This window comes from Callorhinchus milii, unplaced genomic scaffold, assembly GCF_018977255.1.
Source record: "Callorhinchus milii isolate IMCB2004 unplaced genomic scaffold, IMCB_Cmil_1.0 Scaffold6, whole genome shotgun sequence".
NCBI lineage: Eukaryota > Metazoa > Chordata > Chondrichthyes > Chimaeriformes > Callorhinchidae > Callorhinchus > Callorhinchus milii.
In genome coordinates this window covers 19,070,944-19,095,024 of record NW_024704747.1, presented here as the reverse complement: position 1 = coordinate 19,095,024, position 24,081 = coordinate 19,070,944, and the positions used below count along the sequence as shown (strand labels likewise).

The following is a 24,081-nucleotide window of genomic DNA, read 5'->3' as shown; positions in this document are numbered from 1 at the left end:
TGCAATTCTATTAAATCATAGCTAATCTCCAATTCAATTACTCGCTTTAACTCCAACCTCAACTCCAATTATCCACTTTTGCCCCATATCCTTTGAAACCCTCGCCTAACAAAAATCTATCCACCTCAGTCTTGAAAATTTGAATGGATCCACCAGATTTCCACAAGCTTTGCATGAAAAAATGTGATCATTCCTAAATGGCCTAGCTCTAATTTTAAGATTATGCCCCCTTGTTCTGGATTTCCCCAGTGGAGAAAACAGTTTGTCTTTGGCCACCCTATCGAATCTCTTCATCATTTTAAACACTCGGCCGTGCGGTTAACTATCTGCAGCGGCAGGACTAAGTTGCTGAGGACACAGTTGGTAGGAGACGTACTTACCTTCCTGACAGACTTCAGTAACGGCCGGTATTATTTTCACTCTCCATGCTGTGTCCTCTCAGCCGCTGGCTCCTGCTGCTGCCTTGGGAGGACATTCACCAGGGAGGGAGTGGAAGTTGGAATGTTGGAAATGGTCTCGGGCCAGATAAAATCATCCACCAGGCTGGCCCACGCTGGAGGTGTCTCGCGGATGTTTCTCAAATCCGGCCTGCACCAACAACAACTTGGATTTATATAGCGCCCTCCACACCAGACGGCGTCCCAGAGCGCTTCACAGTAATGGATTCCGAGGCCGAGCGAGGGGGAGGAAGGTGACCAAAGGCACGGTTGAAGAGAAAGGTCTTCAGCTGAGACCTGAAAATAGGAAGAGAGGGGGCGAGGCGAAGGGAGTGAGGAAGGGAGTTCCATAGTCTTGGGACGTCGTGGCTGAAGGCCCAGCCGCCGATGGTGGAGCGGAGCATTCGGGGGACAAGGAGGAGGCCAGACCCGGTGGCAACCAAAAGGTTGGACCACCCTTGATTAATTAATGAAAAAATAACTGCTTAAAATTCTGTGCAATTCCTGATTATATCTAAGGTACTATTCTGTTAAGATTTTTTTTGCAATCCTTGTATTTGATATAGCACCTATAACTTTGCTGCCAGTTGTAGTGACTGTGCCCAAATTGGCTAGGTGAGCACCAACCAATTTGGGCACAGCAATGTCCCACACACAGCATGAAGTGAATGACCAGTTTTATCTGGGGGTTTGTTGATCAGGATCCCAGAAGAAAATCCCTTCTTTTACCATGGATAATGGTAATAGTGCCATGGATTCTTTAACATCCACTTGAAGCAAACAGAAACTCAGTTTAACATCACATCCAAAGTAAGGCACCTCTGACAATGCAGCCGTTTCCAAGCATTTGCACTGGAGCATCAGCCTAGATTGTTGGTGTAAATTAAGGTATTTTCCTTTCTTTGAGATCGATATGTTCAGTGTTGAGTTTGCATTCATTTCTTAGGGGTTTCCATATTTTACTGCTGCTTGATGACAACCAGCTATTATGTCCTCCACTGTAGTAAGTATTTGTCCAATATACTTTTCTGGATATAGCCTTTTTACTTCCACATTTCAGATCAAAGATCTGCCAAAATCTAACAAACTGCTGGAACAGGCTTAATGGCCACTTCTTGATTCCCATGGTGGCAGTAACCTGCTGAAGTGGCAACAGAAGGCAGAAAATGTATCTTTGTCACCAGGAAAAGCCATTTTGTATAAATGAATCTGTAATGAACCGCTGGCTGTTTTGGGGCCATTGGTCATCCCTGTGTAATACAGCAACAACAACTTGCTGTATTATACAGCACCTCATAGGGAAGGTGTCTCAGAGCACTTAACAGCAATGTGGCTTAACTCCGAGGCAGAAAGGGGAGTTGATGGTTGGAAGACATAGCGACAAACTTTCTTCCCAATAATGGATTGAAAGTGGTAATATTACACTATTGTTGAATGAAGGTAGCAGGTAAATAGAGTTTTCTCCCAAAGTTGGATAGATTGGGGGACATTTCTGTGATTGCAAGAGGTTCTTCAGCACAATTCAAAAAAAGCCATTCTTAACGTGATGGTAAGTCTCAGCTACAGGGAGCATCATGACTAATTCTAATCTTTAAATCAGTTTGCATTTTTTCACCCCAAAGGCACCAATTTGACATTGATTGATTCCAACTCATCAAGCAGCTGAACCAAGTAAAATTACACTGCCAGAAAATGTACATAAACATTTAATTTTACATGGTTGTAAAATGAGTCGGAAAATTTGGAACCTATAGTGAGGTTGATGGTTGAGTTAGCTTTGCTGACAACAACTGCCTCAGTTCATCTGTGAAGAATGATCTCTTGGGAAAGGTACCAATCAGCTTCTGATGCCCACTGAACAGTAAATTGTACAATGAATTATTGTCTTTAGAAGCAAACTAAATATAGAGCAGCTATTTGTTTGTAAATGCAGCCATCTGCCACATTTCACATTTGAATAGTTACGTTAAAAAAGTCCCAATTATTTGAAAAAAATGGGCTTGAAACGCCGACACTGAATTTAATTATACCATTTACATTGCCTGCAATTTACACATTAGAACAGATTGCAGTATACAGAGAATATAAATACTTTGAGAGCAGGGAAAGAAAATAGAAACTTTTTTAAAAAACACTGGCTATGCCCAAAGAAAAAAATCAATATTGTGCAGCATTTCATTGATTTGCCTCAGATGCCAATCATCCTGTGAGCACAGCCATGATGCACTTCTATGACTTGAGTCGTCAGTCTCATTAGTCAAGTCTCGGAATTGCATCATGGTTGAGCCCAATCCTGCCCACACCCACTGTTGCATACTTTTTCAGGGGTCTGTGATTTTTTTCTTCCACAGCCCACGGTCATCGAGGCCAATGGTAACACTGCAGCTAATTCAGCATGAACAATATTCAACTTACAAGCTCCCAGGTCAACTGCTCCACTTCACCCCAGCCTTTGAAGAGTTTTCCTTTGGTTTCAAATCTATTCTTCCACCCCCACCCCCCAAAAATGCAACTTGTTCTTAAAAACTTCAAAAACTTTTGTAAACGTTATGACACTTTCGTCAGCTTTTTCTTACGTTACAACTTGCATTTTATAAAGCTCTGAGGCACTCTGAGACACCGTCCGGCGTGGAGGGCGCTATATAAATCCAAATTGTTGTTGTAGTAAAGCACCCCTTACACAGCGTAGTGTCCCAGAACACTTAACAGTGGGGGAGCATGACTTCTCCGAGCCAGGGGGAGGGAGAGGTGAGCGTAACATGGTCAAATAGGAAGATTCTTCAGGCTCGACCTAAAAATGGGGAAGGAGCAAGGCAGAGGGATAGAAGAATGTTCCAGAGTTTTGGGGTGTAGTGACTGAAAGCACAGCCCCCCCCCCCCAATGGTGGAAGGTACGAGGGACATGCAGAAGGCCAGAGCCAGTCGAGCGGAGGCAGCGGGTTATGGGGTAAGCAGGTCAGAGAGGTAGGGAGGTGCCAGTCATGAAGGGATTTGAAAACGAGTGTGATGAACTTGAAATTTACCCGTTCGGTGATGGGGAGCCAGCGGAGTTTGGCTGGAACTGGTGCGATGGATGTTAATACTAAAATCCAAATTGCTTGCGTCACATAAATAATGAGAAATACACAGATACACGTACCATTCTAATGCCAACGGAGTCACTAATACGAGAGAACTAGCCTACACAAAATTTATTTATACCTTAAAAATACATGAAGCGTTGCCCTAAGTTCCTTCAGTTAGACATTTTGACTGATAAAGCTCATTGAAACAGATACTTTTAGAGAAAAAAAAACCCCTAATCAACCAAGTCACCCAGAATATAATCTTAAAGATTCAAGGTTTAGAGAAACCTGCTACTCTCAAAGCTCAGTACATTTTCAGTCTCTAAGAACATTCCTTGTCTTCATTTTCATCGCTCTGTTTATGGTATATACTCTGGTTACGTCTCTTAATGACTTTAATTTTGCTGCTTCCGTTTTCATGCTCATTACTTATTCGTTTGAGAGATTTGGTGCATGTGCCCTTTCCTTCACCTTCTGTCAGGCTGCTGTCCCCAGATCGGTCCAGTTCCTCAGTCGCTGAATCTTGTGTCTCGTCAGATGACACCATCATGGAATCAGGGAGATCTCGCACATCAGAGAAATTTGCTGATGAGTCTGTGAAGGGATGATCTGGTGACGGCTCTATTGAATGAGTGCTGAGCTCCCCATTGTCGTCATCTTCATCATCCAGCGTTATTTCATCTGGATTTATGGAAGAAGAAAGTCCAGAAGTATCTGTGGTATAATCACTGGGTTCCTCTGGATTATCAGCACTGTCAATATCATCCTCTTCTTCTCCCTCCAGAAGACCTTCATCTTCCATCTGTTTCACTTTGGCATTCAGATCAGTAAGTCCTAAAGTGGCACAGAACTCTGTTGTCTGAGGGTTGATCATGTGGACTGGTTCTCTTGATCGCTGTGGGTTTGCTGGATCATACATGGGTACTGTGGGGCTGAAGTTGATGGGAATTTGGATGTCATGACTAAACTCTTCCAATGCTTCTTTAATGTCTTCTTCAGACACATTGTAATCCCACCTAAATCAGAACAAAAATACAATACAAAATCAATCTTTTAAAAGGTAATTTAACTATCAAAAGCAAGAATCCATCACATAATGTACAGTATTTAAGTTTGCCATTTCACGATATGCCTTCACTTTGACAGGTTTTTAAACTTCACTTTTTTTCACCTTAAGAGACTGCATTAACTATACGGCTTATTTCACCCATTTTTTCCTCTCCTCTTCTGGCGGCTTTTACTCTCTAGGAGTCCTGTGGCTCAGTGGTTAGAGCACTCGCTTTGCAAGCGAGAGACCGGAGTTCAATTCCAGGCAGATCAGGGCGAAACCTTGGGCAAGTTTCCTTACTCCACACGCCTAATAATAATCCCTCCAAAAACCAAAAACAATAATAAATTGGTCATTTTCAATCTACGACTCTTTGTGGGACATTGCTGTGCGCAATTGGCTGCCACGTTCGCCCACAAAAGAATACAGTCAATTCACTTTACAGTGTGTTCTGTGAAGCGCTTTGGGATGTCCTCCCGACGTGAAAAGCGCTATATCAAATGCAAGGATTATTATTATTATAACAGCCCCACAGGTGCCAGTAACCCTCCAGTACCTGACACGCGTGACTCTTCTTAATGTTGAGCCTGCAACCCAAACCTTTGTAACCCAAATCAGTTGGCAATTTTGGCAGGATGAGAAGCTTTACAATCATGTGAGCATTCTAGCTCAGTGTGTTCCATGTTCATTTACCCGATGTTCACAAACATACACTTTCCAACAGTAGTAATTTAATAGCATTAGAAGTGATGATGTTGCTCCTCTCTAATATTGTGATGCAGCCTTACTGTGAGTAAAATGGCACAGGAAGTACATAAACCCATGTAACTTGCACCAATCTTAGGTTTTTGATGTTTTACTAGGTAAAGGTACTACTAAACGTAAGCACTAAGCTACACAGACACTGAAGATTGCAGGGTTAAATCCCTTGTTTGTTGTTTGCTGATATTTCTTGAGTTAGGTGAGCTCAGAGAGAGAACAGAAACCCAATGAACTATTTTGATGTGGAAATTTACAATTCTATCCCAAAAGGCTGCATTATGGAAAAAAAAGATAACACGTCCTACTCTCGTGAGAGTAAATAAAACCTTTGAAACCCAAATCAGTTGCAATTTGGATTGGTTTGGGACAAAGAAAGGATTCGTACTAGCTTGCTCGAGTACTCAAATAAACCAGCTTCAACATATCTCTATCTTGAAACTGGTAAGAATGTTAGCGATCTCAATTTGGTACTGAGTCTTATTTTAAATGGAGAACCCATGAAACTGAATATGGTATTTAGCAGAGTAGAAAATGATTAAATTGTAACATCAATTCATAAATATCGTTTTTTGTAATTCATCGATTGAGGACATTGTTCTGTGGCTTCACTACCAAACAGCAAAGAAACAGTTTTGACTATTTCTTAAAATCTGGTTACATCAACAGTTGTAGTTTCATGAACTTGTAAATTGACACAAACTACACAACGGTAAAATTTATTTTTTTAAAAAACAGGCTCAGTGTTTCCCCATCATATGAATCAGTGCCGCCATAGAACCACAGAAATGTAAAGCACAGAAGGCCATTTGTCTAATCATATCTAAGCCAGCTCTGTCAAGAACAATCCTTTCACTTACCTGCACTTTCTCCATATCCTTCATAGTTGACTTAAACAGATTACCACCTGGAATATACTATGTTAAACTGCCAACAACAACTTAAATGTGAATTGCCACTAATGTAAAACCTACAGATCTAGCATCATTGTGAAGCTAAAATTGTACCATCAGTTCTAGTCTCTTTCCCCTGTAAAATGGTTAAGAGTAATTCTCCTGCATTGATGCAGAGTACACACAGGAGCTCCTATGTAACAAATCAAGTAGACGGGATAGCAGGTTTAGCAGTGCTTAAACACAATGCTCATCAGACTCAAGGAACCAGTAAAATAACTACCTGTTTATATGGTTCAATATGTCAGAAGAAAATACTGTTCAAAACTTGTAAATGTTGAATATCTGCAGTATTTAACCCACTGCTTCTACATATATTGTCTTTGGGATTCTAACTATTACACATCAAGATCCACAACATCCAATACAAGCTTCCATACAAAGACATTTGGAAAATCTTGGAATTTTATGAAAAAAAATCCTTGGGCATGAGGTGGGGAAAAAATAAGTTTGCCATTCAGACAGAGAAAAGTCAATTGGAGAATATTGAGTCACACTATGTACTGTTCCTATTTGGTCACTATCTCAAATCTTTAGATAGAAAGCCTTTAAGATAACACGCGTTGCCCAATTTTTCCACAATGCACTTATTTAATAACAGGAAGTTGTTGCTGGGACTTACTTTGTGTGCAGGCCATTATTTTCTGGCATGTTCCATGTTTTAGGTGTGACATTAATCAAATGATTTGTTGCTTTTAGAATGGCCAGCCATTCAGGATCGTACTCAAGATGGTCAGAAGCATTTGGATCGTGCTCGATTTCCACTATCTAAATTCAGAGCGAGAACAAAAGTTGCAGAAAAATTCAAAGATGCCAATGCAGATTACTTTCACCAAACTTATACACTCTGCTAAAACCATTAAAAACATTAAAGGACATTGAAACAAATAATTCGCTTTTCAATCTTTTCAGATAAAGATTTAGGAAGTCTTACTGTGCAACTATTCTGCATCGTGAATCTACCCCATGAACAACATTTTTCTATATTTTTGCCATGCTTTAATCTGCTAAATGAAGATTCAAAACATTAAACGGTGTTTGTGTATATCAAGTGTTATAGCAATACAATACTTCTGACCTGCAGAAAGTCTCTGTGAGGGAGACACTTGTCCAGAGCTAGAAATTTTGTTGCTTTAGGTAGCTGCTCACCAGCAGTTTTCTGTAAAATAGAAAAAAGTGTGAAAAGGATCCTTCTTGTTAAAAACTAGTCTTGCCAGTAAGTACATATACTCCCCACAAGATCATTGTGTAATGGTTTTATGAAACGTTCAGAAAAAAAATGGATGAATCTAGTACGTTTCCTTCTCTTACCGGATGCTGCATTAGGGCTGCAAACTTCACATGGAGATGCGCTGCAAACCAATAAGAAGGTTTGAGATGGTGTAGAAGCTCTGTAGCTGCAGGACTCCCTAAGGTGTTGGCCTCCACTTCCGAGCGCAAAAAGTTCTTCTTTTTAAGGAGCTGGTTTTTGTTACCATAGTGATAGATACCCCGTGGCCAGTCATGTGACAGGAAAATATCCATGTGCTGTTTTAGCTAAATCAAAGAGAGTATAAACATTGTTGATACACTTGTCATTATGGAAGTTGAGACATGAGCAACAGTAAAAGCTGAAAAACTAGGAAAAAGTGAAACTGGATTGCAGTAGAATTACAGTCGACAAGTCAACAACATGTAGCAGTTATTCTCTCACCTGCTTTAGTTTGAACACTTCTATATTTCTGACATGATACGCGCTCCGGACTGTCTGCGGATTATATGGTGGATACTCAAAATGACCTAAAGTAATTAAATCAGAGAAATGTTTGAATGCGACAGAACCAACTGAAGTACAATTGGTTTTCAATACTGAAAAATACGTTCTTTTCAATACGGCACGGATTCACCATTTATAAAACTGAAAATGTTTGCAGCAATGGGCTTCTGAAGTTGAGCCATGTACTCATCCCATTCCGGTACTATAGTAATAAGGATCCAATGAAAGGGGGAAATCCAACCTTTAATTCCCAGTCTTAATCATGATTGGGGCAGATCCCAGTAGTTTCACAAAACCCAGTTGATTTTGAATGCTTTGTATATTAAGATATTTGTACTAAAATCACAGGATAAATTCAGGCCAAAAATCATATCATATTAAATTTGCCTCCAGGAAAGCCCAGGTGACTTGATGATGCTGAACTGGTGCATCAATTCCTGTATAAAAACAGCAGCCAGTCCAAGAAGAACAAAAACATCTTGCATTTATATAGCGCCCCTCACGTAGGCTAGCGCCCCAGAGCGCTGCAAATGCACAGTGAAAAAACTAGCTGACAACATAAATTTACCTCCCTCTGGAGACAACACACTTACCTTTTTTGTAGTCGTGCGGTTTAAAAATACCAGAAAGGCCCCCTATGCGTGCACCGCGGTACTTCACTACACCAGCATAACCTGGAACACAATGACAAGCCCATTAAGTTTTTTAAGCAGCAATTAATCACATGGTTTCCGTCATATTCAGACACAGAGCCCCTTTTCTAAAAAAAAAGTTGGGTTCATGACGCCCTTAAAACTGCATTAGCTCCCACGATTTCATTAGGCCCCCACTCGTGAATGCCCCCTATTACAAATGCAATCAATCTCAGACAGATTGACAGGTAACCTTATAACAAGCCAATATATGCAAATAGTTGGAATCTTAACTTCAGAAGGAACCCGATCAAACTTACTATTTAATTTTGGAGGATCATAAAGCGTATACATTTGCAGAAATGACAACTGCAGGATATAACAAATTTGTTTCAAATTCATAAAAGTACTGCTTACGTTATTCAAAAGAAAGCACATTCTGGTAGAACACACAGAATTTGGTCAAGTAAAGTATTTGAATTCAATCAGACAAATCCCTTAGGGTTGAAGTGTATAGCATTTGTAAAACACAAAAGAAAGTTTGGGTTTTTAAAAAGATTGACTTGGTTTATACCGAGATAGTATATGTTTGGTGCAACCCATCCTCCATACTGTAGTTCCTGTAAATGATTAGAGGCTTCATGATTGCCTCCTATGAAGATGGTGAGAACAGGGGCTTTCTTCTCTCCAGAATAATACCTGTGTGAAACAATTAAACAACTTTACAAACAGTACACTGAATACAAAGTAATCCAAAATTTATGGACTAGCTATAATATTTACTCTTCAACACAAATTTACTCCTCAACATAGCATAAAGTAAGAAAAAAAATCCTCGCAACAGCGAGCACTTAAACAGTATCTGAGTAGGAGTCCATGTTAATTTATAAACAAATAGTGAGATTTAAGGCTAGAAAGGAACAAGAAAATTGAAATGACGATGTGACAAAACGACCTTGAATGCCTACTTACTTGTAGAAAGTTTGCATTTGCCTGTATTTAGGGGGTACAGCCATACATTTCAGGTCTGCTTCATTCCTGACTGCTTGAAAATCTCCACAGCACAACAAGAGGTCCACCTTAACATTGTCCTTTTTCTCCAAAAATTGAATACTTTCATAGATTTTGTCCAGTTCACCATGGCAACAACCTTCTACTGCTACCTTCATTGTAAAAGTGTGCAACAGCGTGCACTAAGTTCCAATGAGCTTGGTGTCTTTATGAGAAATCTCCCTTCCTGGGTGTTATTTAAGCACCTTCATGTCTCAATGTACCACTCAATTAAACTACCATAGACTCTGAAATTAAAAAAGGCAATATTTATCAATTAAATTATGCTTATAGGAATATACAAAATATAGCTTCATCTCTTATTCTCAATGAAAAGTCTATCAGTGATTAATATGCAAATACAAAAATATAAAAACTATTTAAAAAATTAGCACTTATGATAATTGTAATAAAGTACATGGAAGTGACTCCTGTTGTTAAGTCTGGATTCTCATCAAAATCAATGCCTTGAAAACTTAAGCGTTGCTTGCAGAATGTTAGTAATTGCTTGCATTTATGGGTACAGCCAAATAGCATCGCAAAATCAAGCTGTAACTGTTAATTTAAAAGATGGATCCAAAACATATACATTAAAAATCCTGGTAAATGACCACCATAAAGTAACTATGTAAGTATACTTCATCATGATACCAACATCACCATGTATACTGAAACAAAATGCTAGGAAATAAATCCTAGAAATGAAGAAAACACAAAAGCGTAACTTACAATATTTTTATAGGAATATAAACCTCCTCAGTGATGAAAGACATGTAGAAATAGATCTTCCTTAATTACCTCAGACCACAGTAAACTAAAATACACTGTGGTAACACAGACTCAGAAATTGCTTCAATACAGTGTCTCAAATAGTAACATTAGTTATTTTAGATCTATTATTCTGAGTGTTTATTTAGTTTGCAATTTTGAATATCAACTCATTTTGGGCCCTTTCATAAGTACAGTAGATGTTAATTCTGACTTTAATCAACAGAAACGTAATCTGGTGTCTTACTTTGAACATTTTAGATTTTGCCATTTCTTCACAAAAGCAGGAAACACTGAACCAGGACAAAAACGTAAGAGTGGAAGAGTGTCGGTGCAAACCCAAAACCCAAAACAATAATAAAAAAAATTGGTCATTTTCAACCTACGACCGTTTGTGGGACATTGCTGTGCGCAATCGGCTGCCGCGTTCGCCCACAAACATACAGTCAATTCACTTTACACTGCGTTCTGTGAAGCGCTTTGGGACGTCCTCCCGACGTGAAAAGCGCTGTATCAAACACGAGGATTATTATTATTATTGAGTCAGCACCGAGAAATATTGATATATTTTTAAAAACAAACAAACAAAACCTATTAGCCAGACAGTGTTTTATGCAATAATTCATTTTAAACCCATCAGAGACAAATAAACGCCTGTAATTAGGAGTCTGTGCTAATTCTACCATTCTCTGCCTGGCCTGGGGTGGAAGGGGACAGACAGATCGGGCCGAGCGGATGAAGGCAACGACCTCCTCCCCCCCCCCAACACACCACCACCCACCCCCTTGATCAGAGGCCTTTCCGAGGGCCAGGCCCTGGAGCGCGGTAACGGGTCCGCACTCGCTGAGAGAGAGGAGTGAGAGAGCGGAGGCGTCTCGTTCGTTTTCTGGGCCCGACGGTTCCTTTTACCTGTGCGATGTCTGGGGCCGAGCTGTGGGCTGTGCTGTGCTGTGAGGGGGAGGGAGAGGGGCGGCGGCGGAGCTCAGGCCGCGGGACACCAACTGACCAACTGCCGCCCTCGACGCATGCGCCCCACCGCGCCTTCAGGTAAACAAAAAATGCGTGAGTTTTTTTTCTTAACATTCGCCACGGTCGACCAAAGGAGAGGAAAATGTCACGTTGATTTTTTTTCTCGTCCGCCCGCCCGCCCGGGCTTTTTTTTATATATATATAAAAGCGTGTGTTTTTTTTTAAAAAAAAAGAAAAATTTTAAAACTTCAAGACGTTCACCTTCGAAGCGGATTGACAATCTGACGAATCAACACCGACGCGGCGGGCGCGGTGCCGTCGTTGGATGAGGTAAAAAAAAATAATTAAGTCATCTTCCAAATCGCACTTTCGATAGTTCGGGGGTCGAGCACGGAGTGGCGGGAGGGAAAAAGCGGAGGGGAGCAGCAAGAAAAATAAATGAGTGGTTAAAGCGAAACGGCGCGTCTGCCGTCGGTTCCGTTCAAACCGATAATCGCTCTCGTTCTTTTTATTTTTTTTAAAAAAAGAAAAGTATATATATAGAGAGAGAGAGAGTGAGAGAGATTTTGAGACCGCGGCGCTGGCCGCGTGGAAAGTGCGGCGCGGAGCCTGGGTTTGCGGGAAGGGCCGGGCCGGGCGGCTGAAGATGGCGTGTTTGCTGGAGGCTCCGATGCGGATGAGTGTCCTCTCGGTGAGTAACCCGCCAGGCGGCACCTCTCGCCGCCACACCCACCGCGGCCGCGACCAGCGCCTCCTTCCCTCCTTCCCTCCCTCCCCCCCCCCCAAAAAAAAAAAACCCCCACACCGCGGGAGGATGTGAGGGAGGGATGGAGGGAAGGAAAGGAAAGGCGGGAGGGAGGGACCGTGTACCCGACCCCGCGCCTCCGCTGTTGTTTTAATTGCCCCCTTTGCTCCGGGATTATCGCTCGCAGCCCCGGTCTGGGGCCCTGGTGTGAGTTATTGACAGTCACCTCTCTCTCTCTCTCTCTCTCCCTCCTCCGTTGTCGAGCGCTGCGCGGGTCTCAGTGTCAGTGAGAGGTCAGATAATTAACTGCCCAGGTCCGGGCTTCAGTTGCTGTGACTTGTCTGCATGTTGCCAGTCCCTCTCCCGCTTAATTACTACAGTGGGATTCAACTGCTTTAATCCTTCGTTACCGTGGAAGCGTTTTTTGTTTTTTCCTTTTTTTTCTCTTTTTCTTCTCAAAAAAAAATCCTGTGCGTCTGTCTGCTGTCTGTTGTAAACTGGAGTGGACAGTAGCCCACTCGCCCAAGTCACTGCGGATCTACCTTCACACAGAGCATTTACAGCGACTCCTGAAAGGAATACGATTTCGGCACCAATGTTAGACAAGTACATGTCGTAGCTTCGCCTGTTTCTCCTCTCTCTCCCCCCCCCACCACCACCACCCCACCACCGACACGCCGTGACTATTAGATATCGTGTACGTCTGCGGGAGGGGGAGTAGAATTTTTTTGGATTGTCGGCCTTTTGAAAAAAGTTCAAGGCGTTTTGTTATCCGACTAAACAGCAGCAGCAGCAGCAACAAATTACATTTTTGTGTATCGCCTTTCACGTCAGGAGGACGTCCCAAGGCGCTCGAAGAACCCAATGGACTTGTAAAACTGGACTGAGATACAATTTGAGACTAAATTTGCATTGAAACAGCTATTTTTTTATCCTTGTTTGAACTATGAGTAAGTCATGGGTCATATTGAGCTTTTTGACTTTTGTGACTTTTAACCAGTTAGCTTTCAGTGTTTGAAATGCCTTATCATTGCCATGAAATTCCAGTGTTGATGTAGGCTGTAATTTAAATTATTCCACTTCACATCGGCTTCAGTGGGAGCAGACTAAGCAATTCCATTTGTAAAGTATTAGCAAACATTTTATTTTTTTCCCGCTTGATGCCACAACAAGGAGCCCTTTTTTGATCTGCTGTACATGCAAACCCATTGCCGTGCTTAAGAGTAGCCAAACCAGACTCCCGAGTTCTAGAGATGTATGGAAATTTCTCTTTTCTGAAATGGAGCGTTCATGCTTTTCTTGGAGGAATGCACCCCACTTATTGAGTCCCAGAAATTAGTTGTTGCAGATCGGCAAGATTCAAGGTTTGGAAACACTAGAGTGTGATTACCAGGTAAAACCACCTAGGTTTCCATAATAAACTTTAAAATAATCCGAAAGCCGATTTACAATAATAATTTTGTGAGTCTCTGGGCTACTTAATTCTCAAAGTTGCAAACAATCTAACGGCACCTTTTGAAACTGCAGTTAGCTGTCATCACCCCCATTTTATTGTTTTATTTGTGAATAAAGGCCATTTTATACTTTTGTCATCCTTTGAAGATGCAATAATAATTTGCTCTGATACCAAGAAGCCATTCTTCCTGAGCTTGGTCAGGATCAGCAAGGATGAAGGAGGTGGTTTCAGTTGAACATTGATCCTGTCTGCACCCACTGTCCAAATATGTACTTTCCAACAGGGCTACTGAATCATGATTGTGAGTGGGGATATTGGTTAATGTTTTTCTCTCGTTATACCTCCTAATCCAAGGACAGTGAAGGTTTTGAGATCCACTAATTCATCACAGAGCAGGGCTCAAATCTCCATCTTTCCTTGGCTCAGTACTAAATTATGTAGTGTATTTACCCACTGGGTCATCAGGAAAGTCCCAGAAAACTTGAAATATTAACTTAGTTGAATTTTATTGTGCTCATTTTTTGGCGTTTAAGACTTTATTGATCTTAAATGTAAACGTCAGTAATGTTTGGATGTAGTTTTTCTGATTGCAATCCAGCACAGCAAATAATACAACCTTATTCACTGTCTGTTAAGTTTAACTTCTTTGCGTAACCTGCAAATTTCATGGAAAATTGGATGTCTCCAACCAACATTAATCTAAATGGGTTGGATAGTTGATCAATTCATTAAAGGATATGTATTTGAATTAAACTATACTGCAGTATTCTGTTACGTCACTTATTATCTCATCTGAAATCCATGTTTGTTACACAACCTTTGATGCCTAGCGCACATTTGGGAAGTTTTATGGGAAGGATGTGTGACTGATCAAAGGCTGTTACAGATTTTAATTGAATAACAAGTTTAGCCACTTCTTCTTCTCCTGGGGTAGATGGTGGAATAGTGTTATCAAATGCTGATTTCCAAATCCTATTTTTGAAACTTGACTTCATCACCAGTTTAGAAATTCCAGAACATTTTCATGGTTTGCACAACTTAAACACTATGTTGAAAGACTTGTGGCAATGTGGATGGAGTGGTAGGTCACAGGTTAGTAGGTCACAGGTTAGGCTCTGGAACTCCCTTCGCCTCGCTCCCTGCCTTCCTATTTTCAGGTCTCTGCTGAAGACCTTTCTTTTCAACCGTGCCTTCAGTCACCTTCCTCCCCCTCCCCCTGGCTCAGCCTCAGGATCCGTTACTGTGAAGCGCTCTGAGACGCCGTCCGGCGTGGAGGACGCTATATAAATCCAAGTTGTTGTTGTTAGTAGCACAGTAGTCCCTTTATTTCCCTTTTTTCTTCACATCCCTCCCCCCAACCTGGTCAATTACAGTGTTAGGCAATGGAAATAGGCAGGGGTACAGCCGCAGAGAAGCAAGAATAGGAAGGAGGTGCTTCTTCAATGTGAATACCTGGCATTCTCATGCAATTCAAAGGCCAGCCTTTTTAATTCACAGCAAAAAAGCACTTCTATTTTGGGTTGTTTGACACACCTAGCACAATGCTTACCAGTATCTAAATCAGATTGAGATGTTCTCATGTATATTCCATCTAGGCATGGAAATTTTTCTGTGCCTGGACCGGGATTTGTAAATCTTTTTATAGTCAAATTTAAAAAAAAAGACTTTTGAGCTGACATTCCAGTTGGTGTTCTACACATCATCTTTGGTGTTATCAGCTGATAATGGAAATTCCCCCCATTATAGTGAGGCTGACCACAATTTTAGCCCATTTGTGTTTCTGACTTTCTTCCTCTTAACTCTCTGCCTCTAATTCTACTCTGTGCCTGTGAAAACGAACTTGCCTCACTACTGTTTCACAGTCGCCTAAAAGTGCATACAGACCTATATAGAACATATGCACATATAGAAACCTTTTGCTTCCTAACATTACAGAGTGAACTTCAGGTCCACTTCTCTGCATCGATTCTAAGATATCCTGAGTTTGGAGGTTCATTTTAATGAAGAATTCTTAGAATCAAGTAAATACACCAATATTGAGGCCTCAACATGCAGAAAGACATGAACATTTACTTAAATTGCAAGACTGATTACAGTTTATAAGTTGCCTTTATTGAGGCCTAGTCTGGATGTCTCTGTATATTGTGCTGACTCAATGGTCCTGATGTGAACTTGGATTTGAGGTCAGATTACTTTGTGTCAGGGTCCCTTTAAGCACCATTTATCCTTTCTCCCTGCATCCAGTCTATCCCATCTTTCAATTGGTGGTAGTAAATGATTGTTTTCACATTTTCAACTATAGAGAGAAATTTGGTGTAGTTTTGCAGTTATAGCACCAAAGGAGTAATAGATAAAATCTGCTGCCATTGCCCTTCTAATGATCTGCTGTTTGAATGAAGTCATGCACAAAATTAGAGACTATAGACCTGACTCTGATCTGCTTGCTTAGCTATTTCAATTGTGGCAAACACCATTCAGTTGGGTGCATGAATTTAAGACATCTGAATGCTGGATAGGATTCTAAGGTGGGATGGTTATAGATGTTTGTGAAGTGCAGATTTTGCTCCTTGGAGTAACATTGGAGTACTTGATCACTTACAGGTATGTTGATGCATTTAAACAACTGACTTCTATGAAGATCTACTAATTTCTTTTTTTATATTACAATTTGACTATTGGGTTAAGGATGAAACTGTTTATACATTTAAAATTTCAAGGTGTTTCTAAGCTACTTCATTACTGTGGGGCCGGGGGTTGATCACAATATATAGCCCTATTGTTTCTTTTGTAATCTTGATCCTGTGTTTGCATTAGCATGTGGCTGCTTAATTGAGGTGTGCAATTTATTTAAATCGAGAACCTATTTGTTCTGAAGACTGCTGTATCAGTGTGAAAACGTATTGGCTTTATAACGCATTGATGGTTTTATGAGGGCACCAGAGGAGAGACGGAATTTAGCGTGACTAGGATTCCCATGTTTTCCCCCAATGTTTTCTGTGTTTTCAATTTGACTGTTTTCTGTTCTCCACTGCGTACAGTTAGATACACAATGGTAAAAACACTGCCAACTGTGCTGTTCAGTAACCTTTTTGAAACTATGGATCATGTATTTTGTGTTACCAGTTACTAGAAAAGCTCATTTTGGCCTTGTGGTGATCAATGTCGCTTAAGCCTGCAATCTCGTGATCTACAGAACAGCAAAATGACAGAACTCTTGAGTATAAAAGTGGAGGTAAGGAAAAGGAGTTGGTGAAATAGACCAGTAACCATATGGTGGGAGTGTGCCTGAGTTAATTTATGCAGCACTTCAGACAGTAGAGCCCTTCTTTTCAGTGGATGTTTTAAGCTTGTGTCAATGTAATAACTTGCTGATACTTAAATGCACTATTATTGCCACTGAATAATACAACTTAAGAGGGGACATTATTTCCTTGAGTTACGCACATGTTAAACGTTTTAATGGCTCAATTCACCTGTTTAATACAATGGAAAGATGGATTGTAATATTGGTGGAGTGACAGATGGGAGCATTTGTGATGGATAAATACTAGATATCGAGAAGGAGCAGTTCAGTTGCTTGGGAACATTGGTTAGTAACATGATTTTTTTTATACTAGAGGAATACAGAGCCAGAGTCGGGTTGATCATTTAAAAAGCAGCTTGATGCTGTAGTGGGAGGGGAGCGGGTGGTTATTCTGGAAGGATGAGATTGTGTGGACTAAAGGGCCTACTTCATCCAAACCTCTATTGTGATCTCTTGGGAGGAATCTTTATTGCTTAGATACAGGGACAGGAAGTATTCTAGTAAAGCATTTCTTAACAGAGGGACACTGTGAGCTGGACCAGGGTCCAAAGGAATTATTACCAGTTAGTAATAGGGATAGGAAGCATTACAATTATGCCTTTTGTGCTAATAGGTTTTGGTAGCTTGCAGAAAACATGGTAAGCTCTTGTTTTACTTATTACATATATGATCTGTGTATTGGGTTCTTATGTTAAATCATGTAGAATTTGAGGTTCTGTAATGTGGAAAATAGACAGAGAATTTAAGTAGCATAGCATTTGCCAGGGAAGTTATTGTTAATATGAGTCATCAAGAAGTTGAATAAGCAGAACCACATTGAATTAGAACAAACTGTATTGTGTTTAATTCAGCTAAAGCTACTAGAGAGGGTTTCAGGGTAAGACATGTTTCCATGGTTAGAAGACATCATGCCCAGAAAACCGGACTCTTTGAAACTGGTTTGAAATAGATTTGCTAATTTGCTATAAAAATCCAGAACTAATTTATCAGCCATCCAAGGCCATTGAGGGTTGTCAGAAAGAACATTGTAAACAATTATGTTACAGAAAACTATCTTGTTGTACAACAGAAGGAGATACTTGGCTTATTTTCATGCACATGTATCCAATATACTGCTGTGCCTTGATACAATGTTATTGTTAGGAGCGGAGGGAAAGCAACATTTATGTGGATGTGCTCTTGTATACTCCAGGCCCAGCCAGTGATGAAAAAGTTATAGTAAGTAATGAACTCTGTATGCTGTGTATCCACATTTTTCTGGATGTAGCATTATTTTAGTCCACTGAACAAGAGTTTGGGGATTCCATATATTGATAAACATACATTACGTTTGTTTTCAAGATTCAAGAATTATGTTGTGTTTTGATGAAAACGTGTGGGTTGTGTTCTGCTGTTTGGTGACTGGCTGTTTTATTGTGCACAGAATGTATGTGGATAAGTCAGGATCACATACTTCTCCAACTGTGGCTCCCTTGAAGATCATCTCACCACCTCCTGACCTGGCACTAAAGGAAATCCTTTTTCTTTAGTCCATCAGTCTTCTGTTGAGGTTTCTCTCCAGCCTTCTGGAGATATAGTCGCTGCTGCCAGGCCCTACAGTGCTCTAAACTCAAAATACTGCAGATGCTGGAAATCTGTGAAACAAAAGCAGAAGTTGCTGGGAACACTCAGCAGGCCAGGCAGCATCTATGAAAAAAGGAAAGTGAGTCAACGTTTTGGGTCCTCGACTCTTCACCAGAACTGGGGCATGTTCCAGTTCTGCCCCAGTTCTAATGAAGGGTCATGGACCCGAAACATTGACTAATTTTCCTTTCTCCATAGATGCTGCCTGGCCTGCTGAGTGTTCCCAGCGACATCTGTTTTTGTCTACAGTGCTCTGCCTTCCTGGGTGTCCCAGCCATTGGCTTCACTCAGGGTTATCCCAATTGGCTGAGTTCTTGACTGATATCTGAGGTAGCCACTAAAGGACACTTGCCTCCATAATTGGTACTTGCTCAGACTGAAAGTGTCCCGGCTGCAGACTTCTGGTGTCGGGCTTCGGTGAGGCAGTTTTTTAATCTGGGTTTCCTTTGCAAAAGAAACTTGTTTTCAATGAAAACACAGAATATCAACTGAACTTTGGGTTGAGCAGTATGGCATTCATTGAATCACTATAGCATTGAGAAGCACTGAATACAAGAGTGAGCATGTTGAATTTTCAGCATTAAAAACCCAGGGAATTTGAGCATCCATTTATAGCCAATTTAATACATTTCCTTAACATCTTCCCTGCTCATGCTATCTTTGACCAAATGTTTTCTTAAATTATTAATAATGGAAAGTCTTAACCAGTGATGCCACTATATTGCTGCATGTTTGGGATGTCCAATGAATGATCCATTAGCAGGAAAGCTATTACCCAAATTGGATTACTTGACTATAATAGCGAAGAAAACCTGGATAACTTTCTTCTGAGGCAAGAGTCCTACCACCTAACTAGAACAAGTTTTCTTCATTCTTTTTGTTTTTTATTTCCGCTTCTACTAGTAGATTTATTCTGGATCTGTAATATAATCTTGGTGTTTGCGTGCTGATAATAAACTAGATTATTTCTTTTTTTGGGTTGTCATTTACACATCTGATTGAGTCAGGTTTCCATTTTTATTATTCCCACAGTTGTCCGTGTAAAGGCAAAAAGTATTTACATTACATAGTGGATCTGAAATGCTTCAAACACTTAAAATATTGAGTGTCAATTTAGAATAGCCATCTATGTCTTCAGTTGGTTTATTGAAAAAATGTGAGAGGTGTTAACATAGTTTGTAATAGCAGTGATGATAATATGCTTTGTGGTGATCACTTGGGATGTCCTCCTGACATAAAGGTGCTATAGAAATGTAATTTATTGTTGTTGGATATTGGGTTTAAAAATGCAGTGAAGTGGTCAAGGATAGTATTGTGACAAGGTTAAGAGACTGGATTGTAGCAGGGATCAAACCAGATTCTGGGAGTCAGAAGCAGAAAATAAGTCAGTTGAAGGTAAAATAGAGAATACTGATGAATGGAATAACTAAATTAAGTCGTAGGGGTTGTCTGCAAAAACCTGGTGAATTTCTGGGCTCAAATCTGCAAATGATAGTCGAAGAACAGGAATTGAATAAGTAATGGCTGATTTTTGCTTGTATTATAAATAACACAATGGATCTTTACAGGAAAAAATGACATTTGCTGGGAAATATTTGAACAGCAGCTTGTGTAAGAAGAAAGCATCGGAAGTAAATTGCTTTTGGTTGTACCAAATATTGAAAATGTGAAAGTATAGGAATACCAGCTAAAATAATAGGAGCGGGAACTATGTGACGGCAAAGCTAATTTAAATGGCATGATGACATATCGGTTTCCATGAATCATTCTAGCCCATGCACTGAAAAATACGTCTGCACTATCGCACTCTTAGACAGGTAGATCAATTGGATGATGTACAATTGGAACATTGCTAATCTTTAATGCTGTTCCTGTAATGCTGGTATAACTTCTCATATAAAAAGTTTAAAAATAAACTTTTTTGCCTGCTGTGTGAACAGAAGGACCCCACAGTCAGCATTTATCCAATGAGCTGACGTATCTGACTTGACACAGTGAATACATATGTAATCTTGCTCATGTAATATTGGATAAACTGTATTCAAATGGATCCCAACATTCATCCTTTATGGAGTTAAAAGTCTGCATACATCTTTAGAGTCCCCTTGTCTATACTTATTGTTATATTGTACACTAGAGCAAAAATATCATTGATGGGAATTAAATATTTGGTTTGGAAACGCAATCACTCCATAATATGCCGTTTGTAATGTACTATGTAGTCCTGTGCATTATATTTCAAAAGATATTATGGAGCAATGTGTGGCTGAGGGTTTTACTAGAGGAAAAGTAGAACCTGCTTTGATTTTAATGGCTGACATCTTTGGCCACTATCTAAATCAATTTGGATGTCCATGATAGTTAAAATTCTTGTACATTGCAGAATAAGTACAAAGTAGAATGGGAAAACATGGGGGTTTATTTGAAAATAGAATCTTGGATACATAAATGATGGTGTCATTTTCGTAGGTATTCTTGTCGATGAGTTTTTCAAGTGACACTGGCATTTGTTCTTAATGAAAGGCAAAAAGATTAGTGTGTGTGATTAGTGTGGGTGGGAAGGGGGAGAAATGAGAGGTCCTTTAAACCGGCCTCTTGTATTAATGGTTTTGCTGCTCATATTTCCAACAATTTTTATTTTTTTATTTTTAGGAAGTTACAGCCAGCAGTCGTCACTATGTCGACAGGCTATTTGATCCTGACCCCCAGAAAGTTCTACAAGGTGTCATGTAAGTACTGTTTTAGGATGAGGATGCTGCATTCTCCACTTCTGGTTACTTTATTAACTGAATTCACAAATCATCTACACATAAACTGATGCCAGCTAAACCGTCTGAAGTTACATTAATGAAAGATCAAAACATTTCCTATTTTTACATTCTTGGACTGGAGCATTTGTCTAAGCTGCAAGAACAACAATTAACATTTGGATTGCGCCTATTACATTGGCAGGATGACTCAAAGAGTTTCACATTACTGACTATGCACCTGAGTTGGCGAAGGAGCTGAAGGGATTGGGGGAAAGAAGACTGAAAGTGTAATCTAAAATATAGGTCTTACGGCTAAGAGGCAGGTGAAGGGGCTCTGGGATGCAGTTCGAAAGAGTGGGGCAGAATGGCTGATAGCTCTTTGGAAGGTTGGATCCGGTGGGGGGATATGAAGCAGGCTGGTATTTGCTGAGCAGAGGGAGAGGCTAGGGCTGTATGATTGCAGAGTTTGCAGAGATGAGTTGGCAAGGCTGTAGAAGGATTTGAAAGTGAGGACAGAGATCTTGAATTTGATCAGTTGGGGCATGTGAGCCAGTGGAGCTCAGTGAGGACGCGGGTGATAAGCTCGCGGAGCCTGGTAGGGGACATTGGCTACAGACTTGTGGATGGTCTGAACCTATTGTGGGAAGGAGTTATTTTGGTGACTGCGAAGAGAGATGGTAGTGGAGGTGAGAGAAAGCTAAGTGACCGAGAGCCTGGGCATCTGACGATATGAATGGGGTGTGAACTTCTTTTCAACAAATGCGCCATTGTGTTCAATTTAAGCCTTTTCCAGTTAAATTTTCTTCTTCAGTCTTCCATAAACAGCCAAATATCAGAGTGATATTTCAAAGAAAGCTTAAAGGTCCAGAAAATTTATTGATAGATTTTATTTCAAGAGAGAGGGATAATTTATCTTACTTGCCTCCCAAACAGGGTATAAATCCTCCGCCCCCCCCCCCCCCCCCCCCCACACACACCACAAAAGAAGGGTGATTTGGTTTAAAGGGAAAATCAAGAATAAGACTTTTACAAAGCCTTATCTTGGAGTGTTTGTTTCACATGGGACAGATTGCCCTGTGACACTGGTTCTTAAAATGGCGCCATTAATTTGGGATGAAATATTCAAGAACGAGATGGCTCGTTTTTAATTGACCTTCTTTTTTCTTATTTTATTACAGTGACATGAAAAACGCTGTCATTGGGAACAACAAGCAGAAAGCCAATCTGATTGTGCTGGGGGCAGTACCAAGGTATTGCAACAGTTTAATCCTGTCCTGCACTAACTTAGCCATCACTCTGCCAAAAGGTCACCTCTGCCAAGTTTAAAACCGCCTTTTTGTTGCACGTGCTATCTTCCAGCAGGGGTCTTGTGACAGACCAGGACTGAGAACCTGTCTGATTGGTGTACCAACCCAGGGACATTTAAGACCTAACACATGAGTAACCTAGCACAGATTGGGATTTGAACACATGCGTCGTCAGTGTCTTAATATCCATAATGAACTGCTTTTTGGTTCCTTTTATGTAAACTAACAGGTATACTGTCTGACAATGTGGAGTGGTTTAATCCTTTGGCCAAAGGTTTAATCCTTTGGTTAATTATTTACCCAACTCATAGTTTGGAGTTGTGTGATTTTACTTGTGCAAATTGCTGTCAAAGTCCCTGCAAAACAGTCACCAGACTTGGTTTTACCTGTGCCAATAATTACTCAACATGTTGACCTACTAAGGCCATATATAAATGCAAGTTATTTCTTTTTACAGGAGGTAGAAAAGTATTTTTGGAGCATTGTTGTTCAGATTTTGTATAATTTTAAACCTGTTAAGTAATGGTAATCCTATTTTGCAGATTGCTGTACCTTCTACAACAAGAGGCTTCCAGTGTTGAACTTAAAACCGAATGTGCAGTTGTGTTGGGAAGCCTTGCAATGGGAACAGAAAATAACGTGAAGTCTTTGCTGGACTGCCACATAATTCCAGCATTACTGCAAGGTAACGGTCGTTCAAAGAAGCACTAATGGTATAAGATTTATATAATTTTTTTAAGACTCTTGAGCTCCCATGATGGGCTCAGTGGGCGTTTGTGTTGTATGGTGTAATACTGAGCCTTAAAAATGAAAGGTTTGCTCCCTGGTGTGTGGTGAAGCAGTACACCTCGGCTTTGAGTGGTGGTTGGGATGCTTACAATTGGGCTCAGAATCCTAGCAGGCCACAATTTGGGCTCCTCATCATTGTCCAGTTGCCCTTTCTGACACTCCCTGTCCAGTCTCACAGTTAATGAATGATAATTTATTTGAGATTCTGTATAGTTGTTGTTGATGCCTTGGAACGCCAGTACTAAACGCTCAGGAACGCTATCCCGCGTGAAGGCCACTACGTAAATGCAAGTTGTTGTTGTTGTACTAGCCTCTTGTTTCAGGAGAAGAGGAATATTGCAGTGTACAAAGAGACAAAATAGACATTGGAAATAAACAGAGGGATTAAGGCAGGGAGTTCCAGAGATTTGGGGTATAGTGGCTGAAAGCACAGCCGCCAGTGGTTGAGAGCGGGGGATGAGGGATATGTAGAAGACCAAGCCAGCTGAGCGAAGGAGTGGGTTGTGAGCAGGTAGGGTGATGCCAGGGTGTGAATTGATTTGAAAGTGAGAGTGAGGATCTTTAAGTCAATCTGATCTGCAACAGAACTATAGAGATCAATCTGAACTGATGAGAACTGGGGTGATAATAATAATCCATGCATTTGATGTAGCATCTTATCATGTTGTCG

At 40.5% G+C, this 24,081-nt stretch overlaps 2 protein-coding genes across 5 annotated transcripts in view; one reads left to right on the top strand and one right to left on the bottom strand.

Moving 5' to 3' along the window:
- Positions 1–3,613: 3,613 nt before the first annotated feature.
- dbr1 (debranching RNA lariats 1) lies at positions 3,614–11,456 on the bottom strand. Its single transcript, XM_007900084.2, has 9 exons — positions 11,378–11,456; positions 9,623–9,948; positions 9,225–9,349; positions 8,612–8,692; positions 7,956–8,041; positions 7,574–7,798; positions 7,341–7,421; positions 6,885–7,030; positions 3,614–4,518 (listed from the first exon to the last, which is right to left on the bottom strand). Exons 2-9 carry the CDS (start codon positions 9,817–9,819, stop codon positions 3,825–3,827), a joined length of 1,635 nt encoding a protein of 544 aa, XP_007898275.1. The 5' UTR covers positions 9,820–9,948; positions 11,378–11,456; the 3' UTR covers positions 3,614–3,824.
- Positions 11,457–11,822: 366 nt separating this feature from the next.
- Positions 11,823–24,081, top strand: part of armc8 (armadillo repeat containing 8) — a 50,680-nt gene continuing 38,421 nt past the window's right edge. The window contains exons 1-5 of one of the 4 annotated variants that reach the window (XM_007900081.2): positions 12,065–12,128; positions 16,762–16,870; positions 21,218–21,294; positions 22,494–22,565; positions 23,165–23,307. In XM_007900081.2, coding sequence (XP_007898272.1) covers positions 16,841–16,870; positions 21,218–21,294; positions 22,494–22,565; positions 23,165–23,307 — 322 coding nt within the window. In that variant the 5' untranslated portion in view covers positions 12,065–12,128; positions 16,762–16,840. Of the gene's footprint in view, positions 12,129–12,221; positions 12,390–16,761; positions 16,871–18,142; positions 18,161–21,217; positions 21,295–22,493; positions 22,566–23,164; positions 23,308–24,081 lie in introns of those variants that run through there. The other 3 variants (XM_042336153.1, XM_007900083.2, XM_007900082.2) reach the window with 3 other exon arrangements.

Excerpts from the sequence above, each read along its gene's own strand:
- dbr1 (XM_007900084.2), bottom strand. The coding sequence starts at position 9,819 with ATGAAGGTAGCAGTAGAAGGTTGTTGCCATGGTGAACTGGACAAAATC. Across the intron at positions 7,422-7,573 it reads CAGCCCTAATGCAGCATCCG|AAAACTGCTGGTGAGCAGCT; the intron begins GTAAGAGAAGGA and ends TCTATTTTACAG. Across the intron at positions 4,519-6,884 it reads AATAATGGCCTGCACACAAA|GTGGGATTACAATGTGTCTG; the intron begins GTAAGTCCCAGC and ends GTTCTGATTTAG.